Below are 22,510 nucleotides of genomic sequence, written 5' to 3'. Positions count from 1 at the left end.
AAATCCCTTCATATAACACAAAATGTCTTTCAGTATTTGACCCCTGCATCTCTCTAGCCTTTTGTTTCCCAAAGTATACTCAGAGGAACACTTTTTCTGTGGAATGTTTTACAAGTTGGGATGTGGGGAATAGGAGGGGAGTAGAAGACTCTCAAATTGGCCCTGGGACCAACAGCACCAGAATTACTTGAGACTTTATTATATATGCAAATTCTCAAGCTTCACCCTAGACCTACTGAATCAGAAACTCTGGTGGTAGAGCCTACCGATCTGTGTTTTAGCAAGCCTGCCCAGTGATGCTGAAAAACACTAAAGTTTGAGAACCACCATCTTAGAGAATCACAATGTACATTAGCATCTTACTACAAGAAGTCTGGAAATAACGTATTTAACTTCATTTAAGCAAAATTTCCTCAATTTGAGCATGGACCGTGTGTGTGTGTGTGTGTGTGTGTGTGTGTGTGTGTGTGTGTGAGAGAGAGAGAGAGAGAGAGAGAGATACTCACTAATATCCAGTAGAACTAATGTTAGAGAAACTTGTCAAAAGCCTGCAGCCTCACATTGCTAGTAATTCCCCAATTAGTGTCATGTGCCTTTGCATTTAAACATCCCACTGCATTGCTCTACCACATATCTCCCCCCAACCCTTGTCTGGCCAGCTCCTTAGAGGAGGTATTTCAAAATTATATGCTTATTGAACAAATACATGGGATGGAACAGAAATATGTTGTAGAAACCTTAGAAGTGTTGCTAGGTCCTACTACCATGAAGATATAATCTGTTATTTCAACACTTTTTTACATATAATGGTTCTCTCTGTATATTGATCTCTTCTTAATGGAGTATCTTCATATTTTCTTCTTTGATATTGTGAAAGTATAATGTACATCTTATCAGCTTGTCTGTACAAGCTTTTTGTATTGAAATATCCTTTATAAATATGATGACTAGAAGGTTTTTCAGCTGATCCTACACCCTGGTGACTTTCTACTTTTAAAAATTTCTCTCCCCATTATACTTTCACAGTCTTTCTTTCATATCTCTTTCCTCAATTATCTATTAACAAAATAATTTTTAGACACTATAATAACAATGACCATATTAAGATTGACATACTAAGTCATAGCTTTATAAACCTATTGTATTTTATTTGTTATTAATGAGGTTAATATATATTATACTTTTATATAATATAAATATATTTTATTAAATTTTTCTTGTGATACATATTAATTCATAGGGGTTTTAGTAAATATTAATACACTTATTACTAGCTTTCAGAATTTCTACTGCCATTATCTTAATTTTTCCAACCACAATTTCAAATGCCCCAATAGACTTCTTAACTATTCATAAAGTGTTACTTAGAAAAACTGAGTTCCTAAGCAGTCAAGTATTCTTATATAATGGTTGTACTACATGTTTCAAACATGCAGTTTATTCAAATGCACTAGTAAAATACATAAAGCATGATTTATGCTACTGATATGTGGTACGTAAAAACTTCATGACTCAGCATCAGGTTTGGTTTATTCTGATGCAGCATACAGAATTTTATGCAAAAATCATTACCAACTGTAATCCTCTGATGTCATAAAAAAGTAATCTGTGACAACTAAGGGACTTTGGAATTAATGTATATTCAACTACTTTGGTCTCTGCCGTTTCCCAGATCACCCTTTGCAGAATGATGATAAGTGACTCTGGTGTTAGACATGTCATCAGTAGTCATTTATTTTTATTTATTCACATTACTTGAAACGTTAGGCATATAGTGTGGCTATATACACATCAAGATGATTAATGATAGTATTCTCATATAGTCCACCGTTGCCATCAGAACTAATTTTACTTACAATCTTCACAACTCACCAGGTTCCCTGGCTTTCTAACTACATCATAGAGAAGGAAATCTATTGAGCTTAATGTAATGAATAAATAATTATGTTATTGTGACCATAATAAATTCTTGTTCGTAAAAGAAAGATAAATTTCAATAGAAAATGTAATTTAATAATAGGCAAAGTGAGACATTTGTAAGCCTTTTTTGCTGCCTTTTTCTTATTAAAGATCTTCTGATGTGCCTTGGTGTACCTAAGGAATTAAAAGAGGAAGGCTGCCAGAGTTTCAAGTGGTTCTCAGGGACCAGATATATAAGATTCTTAAGATCCTTTGGAGACTGCTTATAGTTCATTCTGCCAATTTGAAGTAATTTGTCCTAGCCACTAATTTTTTGACTATTTTAGCTCTTCGACTTTTAGTATCTGTTAAATTTTGAGCTTAAAGGTAAATCAACAGCATTTGGAAGCACCCTAGGAAAATTAAAGTCCCTAAAGGTGCGTTATAGTCTGTGTATGAGGTCTCTAACAGTAAGTGGATTTAATACAGGATTATATTTTAACTTAATAGTGTGATGACTCATCCAAATCTGGTTACCTGTCTTGGGCAGCATTAGACGATAGGCATACAACCATTCAGCAGAGGGTGGCTGTTCTTTGGAAAAGACATGGTAGTTGGATAGGGCAAAAGATTGGGTCAAGTAAAATCAAATCCACCTTTTGTATGAGAGCCCATAAATTTCCTGAGCTACACATTGGAGCTTTCAGATATCCTGGATATATAAGATTATAAATAATTTAGCAAAAACAAGGAAACAGTATGCTTCCCACTGAGTCATATACTTGAGTGAAAATTGTCTTGTCTTTATCTTTTTTGCCTAATTTAAAAAAGTACATGTGAAAGAAGTGTTATAAGAAGAATGCCCACCAAACAAAGTGACCAGAATAATTTATTTGTGTGTTCAAAGGAATTGTGTTTGTTGAGTATGAAGTTTAGATGTTAAACATTCAACATTGTTATTATACTCTGTTAATCTCACTGTAAATTTAGATCATTGAGGCAACACTCTTCCTAGAGGTGAGAGTGGAGAATTCATTCAGTATGGTAAATCAAGAAGGATTCCAATATGATTTAAATACACATACATGCACAAAAAAGAAAGATAGACTTAGGAAGTTTTTGTTAACTAGATACATTTGTGAGTGGAATGAGAGAGTTCCAGACCATTCATGCAACTTGTATATGCTGTCGTATTTAACAGTACTGGCTTTGTAACCAGGCAGTCTTGCTTGAGTTCAGCCCACTTTACTACCAGTGTGACTATGGACAAAATATTTAGGCAGGACAAATTTTATATACAACACACACACACACACCTCATTGTACAAACAGAATTCAACCTTTTGCCTTGGAAGAAGCCACATTAAAGGGATAATTTCTACAATAATAATTCCTAAGGTCATGAACTGCAATAGAGGAAGAGAAACCTCCATTCCAGAACCAAAGTATATAGGAGTTCAAGCCTGGCCATTGTGACTTTACCCTATGGGATGCATTCAATGAAGAGAGGAAACCTGAATTTAATAGCTTTGGCCAGCATGATCTGAGAGTTGTTCCATTACCCCTTTTCTCTAATCCTCCTGTTTGACAGTGACATCTAACTAAAGTCATACCATTTAACCTTTTCTTTTGCATGTTGCGTGACCTTGTGAGCAGAGTAAGAAACGGGACATTCCTCGGGAAGATCAGGGACCAACCACCAAGAATTTGGATTTTTGGCCCCAACTTATTACACTGATGGTCACGATTATTGATGAGGATAAAACTGCCTACACTCCTGTCCTGAATCAGTAAGTACGCTGTTTTGGTAATAAATGGATTTTATTCCACTAAAGTTAAGAAAACAAAATATTTGAAGTATGGCTTATACTCTCATGACAATGACAGACTTTTCCAAAATCAAGCTATAGAAAGCAGTATATTTTTACTTTTATCAGTTAATATTAATTCAGTGATATGAATTTTTAGTTTCAGCCTCATACAGAGTGATTATTTGGATATGGAGACAAATATTTCCCACAAATTTATTTTTATTTGATGTAGAAAAATTTCTTCTTTCCACTGGTTTCTTTCATTGTCTTAAAATAAAAAAAAAATGCAATCCCCCAAAACTAAAAAGAATGTTAAAGAGTATTAACGTATTCCACCGTGACTTTACTAATAGTAAGGATTTTTCAAAAAAACTTGCTTTCAAAATAGTTGTGTATGCTAGATGTAACAAATTTAATGCAGTATTTAAGAGAACAAGTCCATTTTCTCAAATAACCTAAGCCTATGCCTCCATGCATAGAATTTATAAATTATGAGCAGGTTAGCAAGGCAGATGAATTAAAATTCGTGGCTGTTCTAGAAGACTCTGAAATCATCAACTTATCAACTTAACACTAGCTATGAGACCTTGGGCAAATTATCTAATTTCCCTGGGTCTCAGTTTCCTCATATATAAAATAAGGATATATTACCGGATAATTTCCAAGATCCAGTCCACCTTTAATGTTGCACATTTAGGATTTATTTCACACCCACACGTCGAGAGCTATACAACCAAAATAACAGCTGACTCTGCCCGCAGGGCATTTGCAATCTGGTAATGGAGAGAATATCCTGACATATTGGTCATACCTGAAAACCTGTGGGCAGCAGGAATAGCAGAAATAGACAAACCATTATGTACATTCAGGCTTAATATGGGGAACTGGTTTTATTATTTCTAATTTTTTGTACTGGTCAAGACAGTTAGGGTCAAAAAGCTTGTGTGGAATACAATTGAAATTCCAATTATAGAAGAAATACCTGTAAGTATTCCAATTTTTATCCTTTCCTGTTTCTTCACCACCCATTTTCACCTGCTCTGATTTTTTTCTAAATGTGGAGAAAGTATTCCTCTCTTTGATAGGCAATGACAGCATCGTTAGGTTTACCTTTACACTTTCTTCTTCCTTTTCCCCTTATATCCACCTTTTCTGCCTGATGCCAGAGTGTATCATGATGACCATCTGTAGAGACTTTCTCTTATTCTCTTCTGATAGCTCAGGACTAGATCCTCTCTTTTAACATATGGCATGTCCTCAGTTCCTCCTGGACAGCTTTGTGGGCTAGATATGTTTTCTCATTCATTCTTTGGATCTTTCTTGAAGATACAGTAGATTTCCTAAAGGTAGGGACATCAATAACTTGTTTTAAGACTGTGCCCTCGGGCTGGGGTAGGTCAGTTGATTAATGAGAATGGAATGAAAACAAACATCTGCTGAGAAATGCTAATTAAAGGTTATTAGAAAGGATTTTATTTTTAATCAAATGAATTCTTTACATTTACCAAATATTCAGGATATGACTATTAAAAGATAACATTATAAAATCATGGAATCAAAGTTCCCCAGAATCATCCTTAATCATATACCATTAAAAATATACAAAGATTTTAGTTACTTTTTTGTGACTGTGTTAAAGGAAGTGGAGGGAATGCATTTACTTATGGCAAAAATAAATTTTAAATTATGAGCTAAATTAAGTCTACTAAGTATAAAAATGAGCAAGGACACAAGGAAAGAAGAGAAATGTCTTCGTCTTGCTTTTTATTTTTGTTTATGGTGTCAGTTTGTAGTCACTTTTGTTCCAATGAAAACCTAGTTCTAATAAAGCTGAACGCTTTCCCTCTGTTGGGAATCTATGCTTTATGATTGTATTTGCTCAGATTTTGAAGATGTTCTAAAGATTTTTTGCTTACTAAGGATCATTGCATTTTGTTTCTCATTTAATTAAATCTATATTTTAAGTGAACTCACCTAGATAGCAAGGTGTGCTCTTAGTGGCGAATGTTGCATTTGTGTAATTTGGTGAGATTTCCATTCATGCATGTTTCTTTATTTGTGCAATGTGTCATCACATTTAGGCATCACTAATTATCTCACTGGGTAGTTAGACTATTAGGATCAAATAGGCTGATAGTTGCGAATGCAGATTCTGAGCTCCATCCCAAATCTGCGGAGTTAAGATCTGAATTTGGCACAGAAGTCTGCATTATTAATAAAGTATCCCTTGCGTGGTTTGTATACACCAGAGTATGAAGGCACAGGTCAGTTTGTGAAGGACATGTCCAGCTAAAACAAGTTTTGGTTTTTATTTTGAAGGTAATGGCAAGAGAACGGATGATTTAAAAAGATAGGTCTTATTTTTATATCTTTCTTGTTTTTAATATCTAAGATTATTGATATAAATAATTAATTGAATGAAGTATTCATGGTTATTTTGACTTAAAAAATATTGCAAGCATTTGCTTATTCAAGTTTGATAACAATTTATAATAGTTGCAGAAAGTAAACATGAGGGGAAGGATTTGTTTTATTTTGTACACTGGTATGTATCCAGGCATACATATTGGTTGAATTAATGAATACATTAAAGTAAATCCATATGTGTAATTGGTATCTGTTCTCTCTGTTCCTACTCCATTGATTAACTGATGTACTAGAGTATTTCTTTGAGTGATACGTCTTCACATTTTAAAGATTAATTTTATGGAGTGGCTTTCCAGGTGTTTCTGTTTCATTGAAACTGAAAACTATTAAGCACAGTATTTTCAGATCTTTCAATGTGGGTCTCTCTCTCCCTTTTAAATAGATGTATTGAGGTATAACTGAATAGAGTTAAAAATTTAATTAGTTTTGACATATGCATCTAACCATGAAACCATCACCACAATCAAGATGATAAAGATATCCGTAACCCCAATAAGTTTCTGTGTGCCTTATGCACCCCACCCCAGGCAACCAATGGTCTGCTTTCTAATACTACAAATTAGTTAGAAATTTTTATCCTTTTGTATAAAGGAATAATATATTATGTACATTTCTTTGTCTAATTTCTTTCACTAATTACAACTATTTTGAGATTCATCCAGGTGGTTGTGGGTATCAATACTTCATCTCCTTTTATTTCTGAGTAATATTCTACTATATAGATATACCACAAAATGTTTATCCATTCATCTCTTAGGATTAGGGTTAAGGTTAGGGGGTAAATTTGGATTTTTTTTCAAGAGTAGGTTTCTGTGAATGTTTGTTTGCAAGATTTTGTGTAGACATATTCTTTTATTTTCCTTGGGTCATGTAATATGTACATGTTTAATATTTCTTAAAACTGCCAAACCACTTTCCAAAGTGTTTGTATATTTCCAACACTTAGTACAATTAGACTTTTTACTTTTAGCCATTCAAATAAGTGTAGTGTTATCTCCTTGTGGTTTTAATTTGCACTTTCCTAAGTACTGATATTGACCATCTTTTCATCTGCTTATTTGCATACATATATCTTCTTTGGTGAAATGTCTGTTCAAATCTTTTTGCCATTTCCAAATTGAGATGTTTATCTTCTTATTAATGAGTTGTAATGGCTCTTTAATTATACTAAATAAAGGTCTACTGTTATGTAAATGTTGCAATATTTTCTCCTAGTTTGTGACTTTCTCTTCCATTTATTACTAGTTTCTTTTGGAGAGCTGTTTTTAAGAAAATAATTGATAGAGTAGTCCAATTTGTTGATTATTTTCTTTTATAATTTGGGCTTTCTGTGTCCTACTTAAGAAAACATTGCAACACCCAGAGTCAAGTTGCAGTACTGTAGTTTTCTTCTAGATATCTTACATTGAGATCTGTGGTTCATCTCCAGTTATTTTTTGTATACGGTATGATATAGAGTTTAAGATTATTTGGGATTTTTTTCATATGTTTAATCTTTTCAGCTCTATTTGTTAGAAAAATTATCCTATCCCCATCGAATTGCTTTGGTAACTTTGTCAAAAATCAATTAATTATATGTGTGAGTCCAATTCTGTACTCTCTGTTCTATTGATCCATATATCTATGGATCTAGTAGTGATTAACTTCAGCTTTTGTCTGAAAAACTCTTTGTCTCTTCTTCAATTCTGAAGGACAACTTTGCCATGTAGAATATTATTGGTTGGCAGGTTTTCTCTTTCAGCATTCTGAAAAATCATTCCACTCCCTCCTGGCTTGCAAAATTTCTGCTGAAAAATTCACTGATAGTCTTATGGGGATCCCCTTCAGTGTAACAAACTCCTTTTATCTTGCTACTTTTAGGATTCTCTCTTTGTCTTTTATATTTTCTCTTTGCTGAAATCCTCACTTTGTTCATGCATTGTTCTCTGACCTCAGTGAGCATCTTTATGACCATTATTTTGAACTCTCTATTGGGTAAATCACTTATCTCTATTTTATTAAGGTCAGTTATAGGTGATTTATCTTGTTCTTTTGTTTGGAACATATTTCCTTATTATTTTTTTTTCATTTTCCTTGACTCTTTGTGTTGGTTTCTGCACATTAGATTAGACAACCACCTCTCCCAGTCTAGACAGACTGTCTCATCAATCAGCCCAGCCCAAGCTCCTGGTTGTCTCTCAAACCTTTATGGTTGTCCAAGCTGCCATCTTTGTTCTTAGTGGCTCCCTAATTGAGGGTGTGCCAAGACTGGTCAATGTTTCAAGGAAAAGGATAAAAGTCAGCACCTAGATACAGGCTAACTAAAAGCTGTACCCTCAGGCAATAGATGGGAAAAGATATAGTTAAGCCCCTTGGAAGGAGAAATTGGAAGATGGGCATTATTGCCTGCTTCCTCTGCACTGAGCCCAGGTGGATAGCCATGACAGTGGGGGAGGGACAAGCAGGGTGCTTCTGCACCTGTTGAAAAGCTGCTTGTTTTGTTTGCTCTAGTCCTGTGGGACTTGTGAATGAAAGACCCACTGGCTATCAGAGCTACATGATTTGGGAACCCATCCCTCAGCTTGCAGCCATAAAAGTTGATGCATTAAATATGTGGACAGGCTCCTTCCAGGGAAGTACTGGTGGTTTGGTTTCATTGTTGGATCAAGCAAGAGGGAGAATGCAGGGAAGTGCCCACCAGCTCCTCTGGGCTCTAAGAAAGATCTCAGCCAGCCTCTAGATGCATGCTAAATTAGAAGCCAGACCCTCAGGCATTAACTTGTAAAGTATGCAGTCAAATCCCTCCAGGGCAAGACTGGGAGATGGGCATTTTTACCTGCTCTTTCTGGGCTGAACCTTGAGGAGACAGCCACAGGGAGTTATGTGCGCCCACTGACAAATGTGTCTTTATTTGCCATAGTCCTGTGAGCCACTGGATTTCTCTCAGTGGGAATTTCTCCATGTGTAGTGTCGTTGTACATTCATTGCATCTGTGGGTGGAGGGAAGTTCCTATGTTGCCATCTTGGTTCCTCCCAAAACTGCTTGTTCTTGATTGTGTTTTTGTTATTTGTCTTTCAAGGAATTTTTCCATTTAATCTAAGTGGCAATTTGCTGTTGTACAGTTGCTCATGACATTTCTCTATTATGCCTTTAATGTCTATAAAATCTGAAGTCATTTCTCTTCTCTCATTCTTAATATTGATATTATATATCTTCTGTTTTCCTGTCTAACTGGCTAGCCATTTATGAATTTTATTAGTCTTCTGAAAAAAAAAAAGAAACAGATTTTGGTTTCATTAAATCTCAATATTGTTTTTGGTTTTAAAGTAAATTGGTGTCTTCTCTATTTCTTATTATGTTCTTTCTTTTGTAAGTGTAGATAACTGTTAAGTGGCTCCAGCAGTAATCCAGTGAGAAAATATGAGGACTTTGGATAAGATGATGGAGAGGTAGGATCAGATCTGAGAAATATTTAGGAGATAAATCAAGAGATCTTGTTGACTAAATGCATTGAGTGGAAGGTTAGGAAAGAAGATGGAGACAATGAACACGCTGTATTTATGGGAGCACCATTAATTGAGATAATAAATTCAGGAGGAAGTCTCAGTGTAAGGAAGTACATAGTTAAAAGAAGTATACAGTGAGTTATATTTGGATATATAGAGATTTGGCTATCTGTATGACTTCCATGAATCATATGCAGTAGGCAATTGTATACTTAGCTGTGAAATTCCTTTAGACTGATGACAACCAAATGTATAATGTAGGGGAGGTTCACTAAATATGCTTGAAAGTAAGAAATCTTATATCTTTTAAAATATTCATGTAATTTTACTCTATTTAAATTATTGTGACTTAACATTACTTTGTTTTTGTAATGCTGACCAAAATGTAAGCAAAAATATGTTTCATCCATTCTACAATCCTGTGTATTTGCATGTATTTTATTATTGTCTGTAATTTCTTTTAGCATCTTTCCAAAGTATTGAGCCACAGTGAAGGCTCAATTTATTTTCTCTCTGCATTAAGAGTATATATCAGAGAGGCTCCAATGTGTTGAATAGAAAATGGAACAATTTTTAAAAATCTGCTGTTTCATTTGTGAAGATGAGGTATGCTGCTTTTATTTTGTCAAGGCTGTGGGATGAGCCATAACATTATTTTCTTTTTTTTTTTTCATAACATTATTTTCAAATTTTATGTTTTAAAACATAGTATGCTTCATTTGCTGCAGTGAGAAAATTGGGTTTAAGCTACTTTGATCAAAGATGTACATCTTCTTCTTTCTGTTTTGGAAATAATGCTCTTCAAAGTATTAAAGCTGTTGATGTCTTTGCTTGCACTGTGGCTTCCCTAAATTATTTTTCTATTTAAAACTTTGTTACAAAACTGTTCATTATGCTAAAAAGTAGAGAGAGTATACAATGGAGCTGTATATCCATAACTCAAACTCAATGATTACTAAGATTTTGTCATATTTTCTTCACCTATACATTGAGCTTTATTATTATTTTTTTTCCTTTGCTGAATTCTTTTAAACAAATCTCAGACATATATCATTTCATCCCTAAAAATTATGGTTATTTTCTATATGACAATGTCATTCTCACAACTAATAACACTAACAGTAATGCATTAGTATCGTGTACCCCTTCCCGTAATCAAATGCTGCTGTTTTTCTTTAAAAATCCCTTTTTACATTTGTTTTGTTTTAGTCAGGATTCAGATGAGGTCCACATACTACATTTTGGTTATTTTGTGTCATAAGTCTCTTTCCTCATAATTCCTCTCCCTTAACTTCTCTTTTATCCATGCCACTACTTTCTTAAAGAAGCCATGTTCATTGTCCTTTAGAATGTTCTACTTTCTGGATCATTCTGCATGTCTCTTTCTTATATTTAATTTGTTCCACCGTATTCTGTACTCCCCATAGCTGAGCATTAGTTTAAAGGCTATCTTTCAGATTCCTTTTTTGTCTGTTTGTTTTTCAAGAATAACTCACAGGTGACTCTGTGTACTTCATACTCCATCACATCCGCGGTCACATTAAGTCTGGTTGTTCCCCCTGTGGTCATGCCAAGATTGATCAGTGCTGCCAGCCTGATCCTTCCATTTCAGTGTTTCTGTTGACCTCTCCTCTAATGCTTTCATTTATTTATAATCATTTCAGAATAAGTTATTCAATTAGGGATGGCAAAATTGTGATTTTATAATGTTATTTGTTCAACATTTAGTTAGAATTTTTCTGTAAAGAAGGACTTGCCTTCATCAACTAGGGCTGCTTATCTGGTTATTGTCGATGAAAATAATCAATAAATAACCTATATTAGAAATAGAAAAAAATTTTATTTGAGTCAAACTGAGAACTCTAGCCTAGAAAACAGCCTCCCAGAAAACTCCAAGGAACTGCTCCATAGAAGCATGGTTATCAGCACAGTTTTATATCTTGTCAGAACAAAGAACATGAAATAAGCCAGGGATACATTCCTTCAAGGTGTCAAAAAAAACAAATCAGCACGTACACAGTGAGTCAGTATAGCCTTGGCACCTGGGAAGGGAGTCTTATCATCGAAGGAGTACCAGCATTGGTGCCCCGGAAAGGGAGGCATCTAATCTTTATTTTTAACATGGTCTTTCTTTACTTCTGCTCAGTACACCCTGCTTTTTAATAATTAAAACACAAGCACAGCTTATGTTTGATAAGCCACAAACAGGCTGTTTTAGTTAGCATAAAATTCAAGTTAACTCATATATAAGCCAGAATGACTTCCTCATATCGCAGCATGTGAAAATTTCTTGTATCATTACCCTGAAATAGAACAGGTATAGGAAAGATAAGGCAAATATTCAGTTCTTTCTTTTAAAGATTTTTATTCCATTCTTTTTTTCTGCTCTATTTACTTTTATTATTTTTCATTAAAATTCTCATTTAAATAAATATGTATTGAATATTTGATAGTTGCCAGGTACTATGCAAAGCTGGGGCCACAAAGATTTAATCCGGAAAGAGATATACAAAATCAAACATGAACCTTAAACTGTGCCTGCCACAATCACAGGTCATTCTGAGATCAAATTCCTCACCTTAATCCCTTGTTAAGGTAATCTAATAAAAACACTAGATTTGGAATTAGACTAAGAAATCCAGAGATTGAGATAGTTGACAAGAATAGACATTGAAAGGTTATGAGTTTGGAGATAGCTATAATAAGTGATCCAAAATGAAGAATAAATCAAAATGATGTGTAAATAGAAGCCAGGAGATAAACATGGTTGAAGGGGAAGAAGGCAGTTCTCAGTAAAAGAAGGGAAAGGATGCTTGCAAGGAAAAGCAGAAACGATGAGAATAGCAGAGTCTTGGTATTGGTGGACTTCTTTTTTTCTTTTCTTTTTTTGCGGTACGCGGGCCTCTCACTGTTGTGGCCTCTCCCGTTGCGGAGCACAGGCTCCAGACACGCAGGCTCAGCAGCCATGGCTCACGGGCCCAGCCATTCCGCGACATGTGGGATCTTCCCGGGCCGGGGCACGAACCCGTGTCCCCTGCATCGGCAGGCGGACTCTCAACCACTGCGCCACCAGGGAAGCCCTGGTGGACTTCTTAGGTGAGGATCCTGACTGTGGTCACTCACCGCACTCCCCTAATGCCTTCACCTCGGAAGGAGCTTTTTGTTCCTGGTGCAAGGAGACTGACTACTGGTGTTTGCTCCATCTGTTAAACCTAGTTCAGCTTTCCTTGGGTTCCAGTACAATGTGGCAAGGCAGTTTAGTCTTGTTTCTCCATTGTGCAAAGTATACTTATCAAAATTACCTTCTAGTTATTTGCAGTTACTTGAGCTGTGATCCTTATAGCCAAGGTAGCATAACTAAACCATTATGATATTACATGGAGCAACATGTGTATTCCACTATAGTTGCAGTTAGGTTGCTGTTGAAGTGTAAAGGAATGCTTCCAATTTCAATTGCTGGGATATAAGCAAACAATATATTTCCTATGAGTAAACAGAGCTAGGGTTTACATTGGGGAGAATGGATAGCCAGAAAATCTGAAAACCTGGGCTAACACTACCTGAATAAAAGCACACACACACAAAAGAAGTCATTTTGAAAGCTTTTACTAATGTTAATTACAGCCGACTTAAATTTTAAAATAGATAAGGTGTTTCTCTGCAAATTCCCAAAACAATAACACATTATCTGGAAAGAATAAGAATATTTTTCTAAGAGCATAAGAGTACTGTTGTAAGATTGCTAACTAAGAATTGTACTAATTCAGTCACTTCTGAAGATTTCAATTTTCTGCCTCCCTGACTGTACATCATAGAGAAAACAAAAGGTTCATCTTGGATTTTCAGTCTATTATGCTTGCCAGATGATTTATGTACAACTAGATATCTACGTTATAAATATTACAACCATCGTATAGGGAACTATGGGAAATTCATTGGAGCCAGACACTGTACTAAGCATTTTTCACAGTTGAATGTTTAATTGAATCCTAAATGTAATTATAATAGAACCAGTGCTGTTAACATCCCCAAAGTGCAGACGATGAAACTGAAGCACAGTTAGTAAGTGGCAGAATTAGAATCTAAGCAACCCTGTGCATTAACAAAACGATTAACTGTAGGGAAAAATCCCATAAGTCAGGGCATTAATCCTTTAGGTCCATCCAGACATTTCTGATGTCTCAGTGGTTAATCTGAATCTGGTCATGATAAACCTGAAACAATAATGACAAAAGTTTAAAGTGCAAGGTATGCCATATGATGGCACCAGCTGTAGTTGTATATAAACCAATAGACAAAATGCGTACAGTTTGTAATTTACTGTAAGAAAAATGTAAATGTGTAGTGCGTACTCACTGGCGCCCTCAGGAGAAACCAGGAAAGAATTTTTTTTTTTTCCTAGAATTCTCTGTGTTAAAAACCTTGCTTCCCAAGCATTTGGGATACACAAAAATGATCAGTTTTCCCTTGTGGATTAGGTGCAAGAAATGTCAGAACCAAGGCCCACATTTAATAACTCTATAGACTCTAACTTCACACCTTTCTACATTTCTATGTCTAATATCATTTTATTTTTATATCCTCATTTTTCTTCTCTTTTTTTTTTAAACATATTTTCTCCCTGGAGGCCCCCTGTGTCCTCCTGCTGGATTCTAAACTGGTTGTTCTCTAGCTCTGTTGCAGAGCTGTTATTTGGAGATAGTGATGGCTACCATTGGTTTAGAAGGTTTCATTCATTTAACTTATGTTGATTACTGGGCAATATGTTACAAACTGGAGATTCAGCAATGAACAAGACAAAAAAAGTTCTTTATTACTTTTCCTGGGAGGGAAGAGGAGTTAGATAGCAAGGCATCTAAAAATAAACAGATAATACCATGTTTCAGGTATTGATAAATGCTATGGAGAAGGTAAAGCAAGACAATACTGAAAACAATGACTTGGCAGAAGTGAAGATCAGTGCTAATATGTCCATTTCAATGGCTACAAAAGGACTCTTGGAGAAAGTGACATTTGAATTGAAGCGTGGATCAGAGGAAGGCAAACATAAACTAAGCTTTGGTAACTGTAAACAGGAGAATCAATAGGAAGTACAAAGTTTCAGAGGTGAAGCCTGGCATGCTGGAGTAGCAGCAAGAAAGGCCATGTGATTGGGGCTTAATCAATGGGAGAAACACTAGGAAGAGTTGATGCCGTAAAAGTGGCTCCTTTATTTATTGGATGGAGCTGCAGATTCCCATAGATGGCAAGGCAAACAGACTGCAACACTTTGCTTTCATGTCCGTATTTCAGTTGCTGTCACCTGGTATGTGGCCAGTATTTCCTTAGGTTAGAGAGAATGAGAAGTAGTAATTTGGTTAGTCAGGTTTCTTGTTTGTTTGTTTTGTTTGTTTGTTTTTGTTTCTTTAGTTATTTTTTTTCTTCAGCAAAGATAGTTTTACAAAACACTTAATGGACTTTCTACTATCTAACTCCAAGTTCCCTCCACACTTTGCTTTACCCTTAAGATTTAAGACTTAACTGAAGCATTACCTCTTCCAGCTAGTCTTCCCTAATGCATCCAAGATGTATAGGTGCCACATTATGGTTCATCCATGAATTTACATTCTATCGTTGCATTTATAGTATGGTACTATGAGTATATGTTTATAAATCTGTTTCTTCCACTATGCTAAAAAGTTTTTGAAGGAAAAGACCATGTCTTTTCTTATTTTTACCACCTTAGCATAGTGTCAGATGAAGAGATGAAGTTCCACTTGTTATCGAATGGGGGTCCTGCTGCTCCCACTTACAAAAAACAGTTACACACTCACAAATGTTGGCAGCAAACGACAGGCGCCTTTAATCAGAATGTCCATAGTCTGGGGAGATGATGGACTCAACATCCCCCAAAAACCACCTCCAGAAATTCTGCTTGACCATGAAACATTTAAGGGAAAGGAGGGAAGTAATCTCAGTTAATCATAGAGATAGGGGGTCAGAGTTGTCACCATCCCCCCACTGCGTGCAGGCTCGTTGACTTCTTGTGATCTTCCTCTGGATGGTATCTCATTCACACAGTTTAGTCACACAGTTTGTTCGGGAGATGACTGGAGGGGAAGCTAGGGGAGAGATCTGGTAATCTTCATTTCTACATTTCATTGCTTATTCTTCATTTCTACTTCTTTGATCAGTGGAAAGAACTGACAAGTCAGGCAAGGTATTGATTAAAAGATTTGAAAGGTGCACTTGGGCCAGAGATAAGTAGAGCATGGGGGTGCCTGGTTTAAAAGTTAGTTACAATATAGCTTTGCTAAAGTGACAGGAACAGGGGCTTCCTGCTGAGGGTGGTTTCCTGCAAAGAGCTGCTGACAGATCCTCACTTGTCAGAACGTCATTCCATTTCTATGGGATTAGGGGCCAAGGTCTATCTTCTGTACCTTCTTCATACTGACATAGGGTGCTGTATTCTCAGAGTGGAAATTGTCAACGTGGGTCTGTAGCATCTCTGTGCTGACAATTTTAGTTGTCGTTTACATATATGGGCAGGGCAAGCTATAATTATTCTGATGCCCACAAAGATATAGATTATTATGAGCAATAATGTTAATCCCATTGTCTTGAGGCCAGTTCTTGGAATTGTGCTACCCATAGATTCAGTACTGTTGAAGTTGGAGCAGTTTATGTCATGGCTACAGTCTGGTCATCATGCAGTTAGCTTTTTTACCTCTGGTGGCAGTTTTAGTATGTGTAAAACAACTCTCTAGTACTTGGGGGTGGACGGAGGGGGGGCCTGCAGTGTTCTGCTGGGCTCCAAACTCATGTTTATTGGGTGTATAAAATTTGCCACTTCCATACTTATCCTGCCTCTGCCTTTGTCTAAGGCCAATTACAGATTTTTCTCAGTGATACTCCCTTCTCCCTTCCTAACATGTAATTGAGACAGAACAATAGATGGTTACTTTGGTTTAGTAAAATCACATCCAAGCTCTTTACCATAAATGGCCTGCTAAAAGTTTATTGTGGGAAACTCTTAGCAGAAATTTGATATTAATTTTATTGGCACCAGACAGGAACAATCAGACAGTACATGTGCTTTTTCAATGAATACAGACAGATAAAAGTGAATGCTGAACCACAGTGAGAGGATTTAAGGGAACTAGTTCTAAGCAATCTTTGTAACAATGCAATGTCCTTGAGATCCATTCATAATTATACATTACACTTGGGAAACAACTTTTAGATGGAAGGGTCTCCCTCCACTGCTGCTCGGGCAGGCAAGATGTTTGTCGGTCAGTCATCCAACAGGCATTAAGGTCTCTACTTTGAAGACAAATCTCATCTTATTATATTTTGTAAACCATCTTAGTATTTTTTAATGAGATGAGTACTTCAGGAATAAGTAAAAATAAAGAAAGAGGACTATGCTTTAAGTATGCAAAGATCAGTGTGGCTTGAGTGGCTTAGTGATCTAATATTTTTGCGTGAGAGAGACTGAGCCATAAGACCTTAGAAAAGTTTTGCAACGTTTTTTGGACTGTTTTCCACATGTGAAAGATTGGGAGTTAAAACTGGAAAAATTGGGAGTTCAAGCTGAAAAATTTGGGAGTTAAAACACAGAGGACCATTATCCGGATTCGAGGAGATAATGCTTAGAAGCACCTAGCCCAGTGCTTGTCATTGACTAGATGCTCATCAGATGTTAACTCCCATCTCTCGGCGTTCAGTGCCTCAAGCTCCCTGCCTCCAACGTGAATATGAGGACTTGCTTTCCCCAGGTCTGTAATCTGGAAACACTGGAGTACCTTGAGAAACGTGACCTGAGGTCAGTAAATTCTGTTTACTCTTCACCCCAAGCACATTACCCACATTTTTTAAAGCTGTTTCTGCCATCTCCACCTCCTTTGCCACTGCCAGGTGTGTCTTACAAAATGCTGATTTCAGTAGTTAATCGAGATCCATCCCAAATTTTATTTTTCATATTTAAATTATGTATTTAAAGATCCAAGTTTATTAAATAATACCTTAGGTTGTAGATGTAAATAAAGAGAAAACAAAAAATAAAAGGGTAGTTGGGTTTAAATGGCATTAGTGACCTACTTGCTTTTTAGTACAAGAGAACTTAAGTACAAAAGGAAAGATGATCACCACAGGAAATGTCCAGTTGTTGAGTTCACACTCCAAATGCTTAAGCTAACTTTCACCCTGAACTGCAATGTTATGATACGTTTTAGTTGCTCTTTAATATAGCTTTAACTTGTAAGGCTAGTTTGTAATTTACTAGTAGAGTCCTACTTAATAAAGTTCATTATCCGTGGTTCTCTCTCTCCATGGTAATGGCAGTTAATTGCACTAAGGCAAGTCTAGTTCTCTTAAATGGAGAACATGTTAACAAAAGCTGATTTTAAAAAAAGATAACAATGTTAAAAGAGCGGAGCAAGCTAAATGTCTTGACTTCTGACTGTGACAATGAAGCTGCAGTTGCATACATGACACATAATATCAGAACCATTGCTTACTCATTTGTAACAATGAATACACTTATCTTCAAAGGCAAACTTTGCATGTGAAAACAATACTTCAGGGCTTCCCTGGTGGTGCAGTGGTTGAGAGTCCCCGTGCCGATGCAGGGGACACGGGTTTGTGCCCCGGTCCGGGAGGATCCCACATGCCGCGGAGCGGCTGGGCCCGTGAGCCATGGCCGCTAAGCCTGCGCATCCGGAGCCTGTGCTCCACAACGGGAGACGCCACAACAGTGAGAGGCCGGCGAACAGCAAAAAAAAAAAAAAAAAACTTCACATTTAATGGATTCTAATTTTATCTGTTGTGACTAATGAATCAGTATTATCAAATTTGGCAGTAGAAGATTGTGTTTTCCTTATTTCACTAAGACATTTTCAAGATAATAAATTGGGTTATTAAATTGTTGTGTCTCATAGGAGTCAAGGTTTAAAACATGCTTTGTATTAATTGCTGCAAATTAAAAACAGGAGACATTCAAATAATGTTGGAATGGAGCAGTTATTTCATTAAACCTCTTTTTGTAAATGATAGACTAAGTTAAGCTATAACTACATGGAAAATGAAGAAGAGGTGAAGCTATACATTCTAGAATTCAATTTGTGTACATTAACTTGGACCAGGATGAAGAGGACCAATTTTATTTTTTAAATATGAATAATGAAATATGAGTATTTAATGTACCATATTATATGGGTACTTGCTTTAACTTTTATATATATATACTAATTTCTACGAGGTTAGGAAATGGTCATGGAAAGTTAAAAACTCTTTTAGTCCTGCTTGTATCATAGTTTGGAATTTATTTATAATTAGCATATAAATTGTTAGTGTATGGCTAGAGATTTCTGAAGTTTGTGAAACCAGTTTACTCCTGTTAGTATATAATAATTTCCCTCTGCAATCAAGTTTATTGCTATTAATTTTATTAGCAATTTTTTTTTCTGGAGACTAATAACTAGCAACACAAATGTAAACTTCCATTCATTTTCTGTGATAATTTTTTTCACATTAGAAATCAGTGGAGTCTAAATAATATTTTCTTGTATGTCTTATTTATAGTTAAAATTTCCTTATCATCAGCAGCAAGCCTTTATTGAGTGTTCACTATGGGCCAGTGGCTGTACAAGTTATATACATGTAAAATCTCATTTAATCCTCATAACAGCCGTAGAAAGGCCCAAGTTGCAATTATTATCATCCCCATTTGACAGATGAGGAAATTGAGTTTTAAAGAGATTACTCAGTGCTCCACTGGGTCAATTAGTTAAGTAGCAGAGGAGAAATCAAATCTCTGTCTTTTGGATTACATTGAGGCTTAACCACTACATTACACTTCTGTGACTTGTGCACAGGAAATAGCCAGAACTGCGTTAAATTACAGAAAATAAGCCTCTGGCAAATGTGCAAATGGTGTAGACTTCTTAGCCATCCCAAAGAAAAGGCAGAAATATTCAACTGTGGAATGTGTTGGAAGAAAACAACTCTGCCATTTGAATCATTATTTGATACTGAGGAGACCATATAGACATAGCATATAAAATTTGATGCCAGAGTGAGATTATGTATTTTCATATCTACAAAGGAAATTTGAACACAGTGCAAAAATACACTCTTATGGGAATATGATTATTTTGTTGCCCCTTAAAAATGGAAACGTAGAATCTAGCTAGTAGTTACTCAGAACTTGATAAAATCTGTTATGAGAAATACTAGGTGTCTGTCCTCTCATTCCAAGCTCTGATTTCCTTCTCTTATTGGTTGTATATAGTTGTGAATTTTTCTCCCCTTTTTCAGTGAGTAGGTAGGAATAAAGAAATTATTTTGGAAACTGTTAGCTTTGCAGATGTTGTCACCAGGTTATATCCTGGCTTCTGTTTAAATTGCATGGAGAGGAAATATACATACATACATATATACAAATAAATAAATGCAAATATAAAAATATGTATATAGAAGATTATATAAGCACAATTAATATTATCTGTTAGTGAAGAGATGCTAGATGGAGAATTGTTTTCTAATGCTAGCCAAAACTGCTTAAAGAGAGAAAAAATTCATGTTACTTCATCAGTTCTGAACTATAAAGCAAATGTCAATAAAATTAGACTAGATAAGTTAAATCTTGTGGCAACAGTAAAATTATGGAATTTACACAGTACAAAGCACCAATGCTATCACTAACTGTTAATATTAAGTGTGCTATGATACAGTTTATAGTCACTGTAAACTTTCCTTTGCCCTCATTCCTCACAGCTAATTAATCACTGCTAATTCTGCCTTCATTACAACAAAAGACTTTAGTGGGAGGAGCTGCTTTGAAGGAACAAAGTATTTATGATCAAATGGAAATTGAGGAAGAGAGAGAACAGTTAGGGGAAAGTGATCAGAAGACATGGGACATCAGATATGTTAAGAAATTATAAGTAGTCTGGGTGGCTGGAGCATGGAAAGTGTTGGAGAGTAGAGATAGAGTTAAAGTGGGGGTCAGATTGTCATTGGCCAGGCAAGTCATCTTAATGAGTTGAAACTTCTCTATGCTAATGAATGTGTGACAAACAATTGATGGTTTTAAAGTAGTGGTTTGAAATACTACAGTCTATATTCTTAAAAGGTAAATTAGGTCGTAGTATAGAGGATGAATTTGAAGAGGAAGAAATGGAGCAGATAGATAAACTAACAGGTTAGTTCAGCTCTTGAGGCAAGGGAGGGTAAAGACTTGAACTGGAGATGTGACAGTAGGAGCAGGGCAGGGACAAATTCTAAGGGTATGTCAAAGGAAGAATCCACAGGAGAGTAGAAAGGAGAAGATGCTGTGGATTGCGGAAGAGGTGGATGACCAAGTGTGCTATCTGGATTCAGGGCTGACTACTGAGGTTTTTTATTTAAGTAGGATTTATGTAAGACAGAGCCAGAGAAGTACTTCCAAATGCACCAAAAATACCATAGAGAGGTAGTAAAGTAAAATAAAAATATAGACTTCAGAAGAACTTATGTAACGATTAGGTAAACAAAGGATCTTTGAGTTATTTTTTTCTAGCACAAGGATATCTATTATTTCCTATAGGTAATAGTAAGAAAACCAAATTTGAAGCTAGCATGTCATAATACACAATAAGCAAAACTTGTAAAACAGATATCAGAGTAATGTCTCAGACCCCAAAGATTATCTTCTGTATGGAATCAGAGCTTGGCAAGAAGTAAATCTTGAGATTTAAATTTAAAGATAGACTATTACATAAAATATGAAGCTAATGATTTGAACTGTAAATATTTTAAGGCAAAATCAATAGGCTTAAACAAAACAAAACAAAAGAATTATCTGTGAAGACATTTTCAATGCTTGGGAATTTCTGTTATTGTCATAAGAAAAAGAATGAAAAAGAAATATGGTCAAGAAGCATAAGCTCTATTACTGATTCTGTCATTGATGTGTTTCCTGTTTTAGGACATGTTTCTTAATCTCTAATGTTCCTAAGTCTAAAATGCGTGTAGTCAAAGTTATCTTTATGTCTCTTCTAAGTATCAAAAAAAATTGAATATTTGCTGCTTCTTTATTGGAGAAACCATGAGCTTTGGGAAAACAGCTCAAGGCTCTAATTCTAACCACCAGTTCCTCATTTGAAAAATGAGAATGACAACAGTCAAATAGGAATTTTGTGAGAAATAAATGCATGTTATTTAGCTTTATAAAAATAATTATAGTATTTAGTAAAATGCCCTTTGATGTTTATTTCAGAATTTATTTAAATTTTTGTGTTTATTAAAATGATCGTATTCAACTTCACAGGCCTGTTCGAAGTAGAAAGTGAAAGTTCTAAATGTTTATGTATCATTTTTATGAAGAAAACAAATAAAAACCAAAAATAAGACTCCCTTACCCACTCCTTATAAATTTTCAGTAGTTGGGTGTATTTTTTCCAACTACTATTTTGTGCATGTATAAGCATAGAAATTCATTTAATAATATTTATTTTTACTTTTTTTTTTTTTTTTTACAAAATATAGGATAATATGTACACTAATCTGTAATTTGCTTTGTTCACTTAAAACAGCTTGACAGACATCTTTTCATGTCAATATAGGCAGACCTATCTTGCTCTTTTTAATAGGTGCATATTATTCTGTAGTTTCATATAACACCATGATGATGCAGTCCATGGAGGGGGACTCCTGGGACACAGGAGAGAAGGGAGTGGAAATAATGCAGGTATCAGAATAACATAAAAACTGAAAGCCTGTAGAGAGTCATTAAATAGCTTTTGTAAATCAGGTTCAAACAGGTCCTGAATTTTTCATTAATATTTTCTGCTTGTTTTCTAGCCTGAAATGTCCTTAGTAAAAAATTTTTACTATTATTTTAATTGAAATTTCTTTGAATATTAGAG

At 35.4% G+C, this 22,510-nt stretch overlaps 1 protein-coding gene across 1 annotated transcript in view; it reads left to right on the top strand.

Moving 5' to 3' along the window:
• UNC13C (unc-13 homolog C) overlaps window positions 1-22,510 on the top strand; it is a 739,526-nt gene that overhangs the window by 530,252 nt on the left and 186,764 nt on the right. The window contains exon 21 of the mRNA XM_079913745.1: window positions 3,556-3,689. Coding sequence (XP_079769871.1) covers window positions 3,556-3,689 — 134 coding nt within the window. The remainder of the gene's footprint in view (window positions 1-3,555; window positions 3,690-22,510) is intronic.

This window comes from Stenella coeruleoalba (assembly GCF_951394435.1).
Source record: "Stenella coeruleoalba genome assembly, chromosome: 2".
Taxonomy (NCBI): domain Eukaryota; kingdom Metazoa; phylum Chordata; class Mammalia; order Artiodactyla; family Delphinidae; genus Stenella; species Stenella coeruleoalba.
This window is presented reverse-complemented; position numbering and strand designations above follow the sequence as displayed.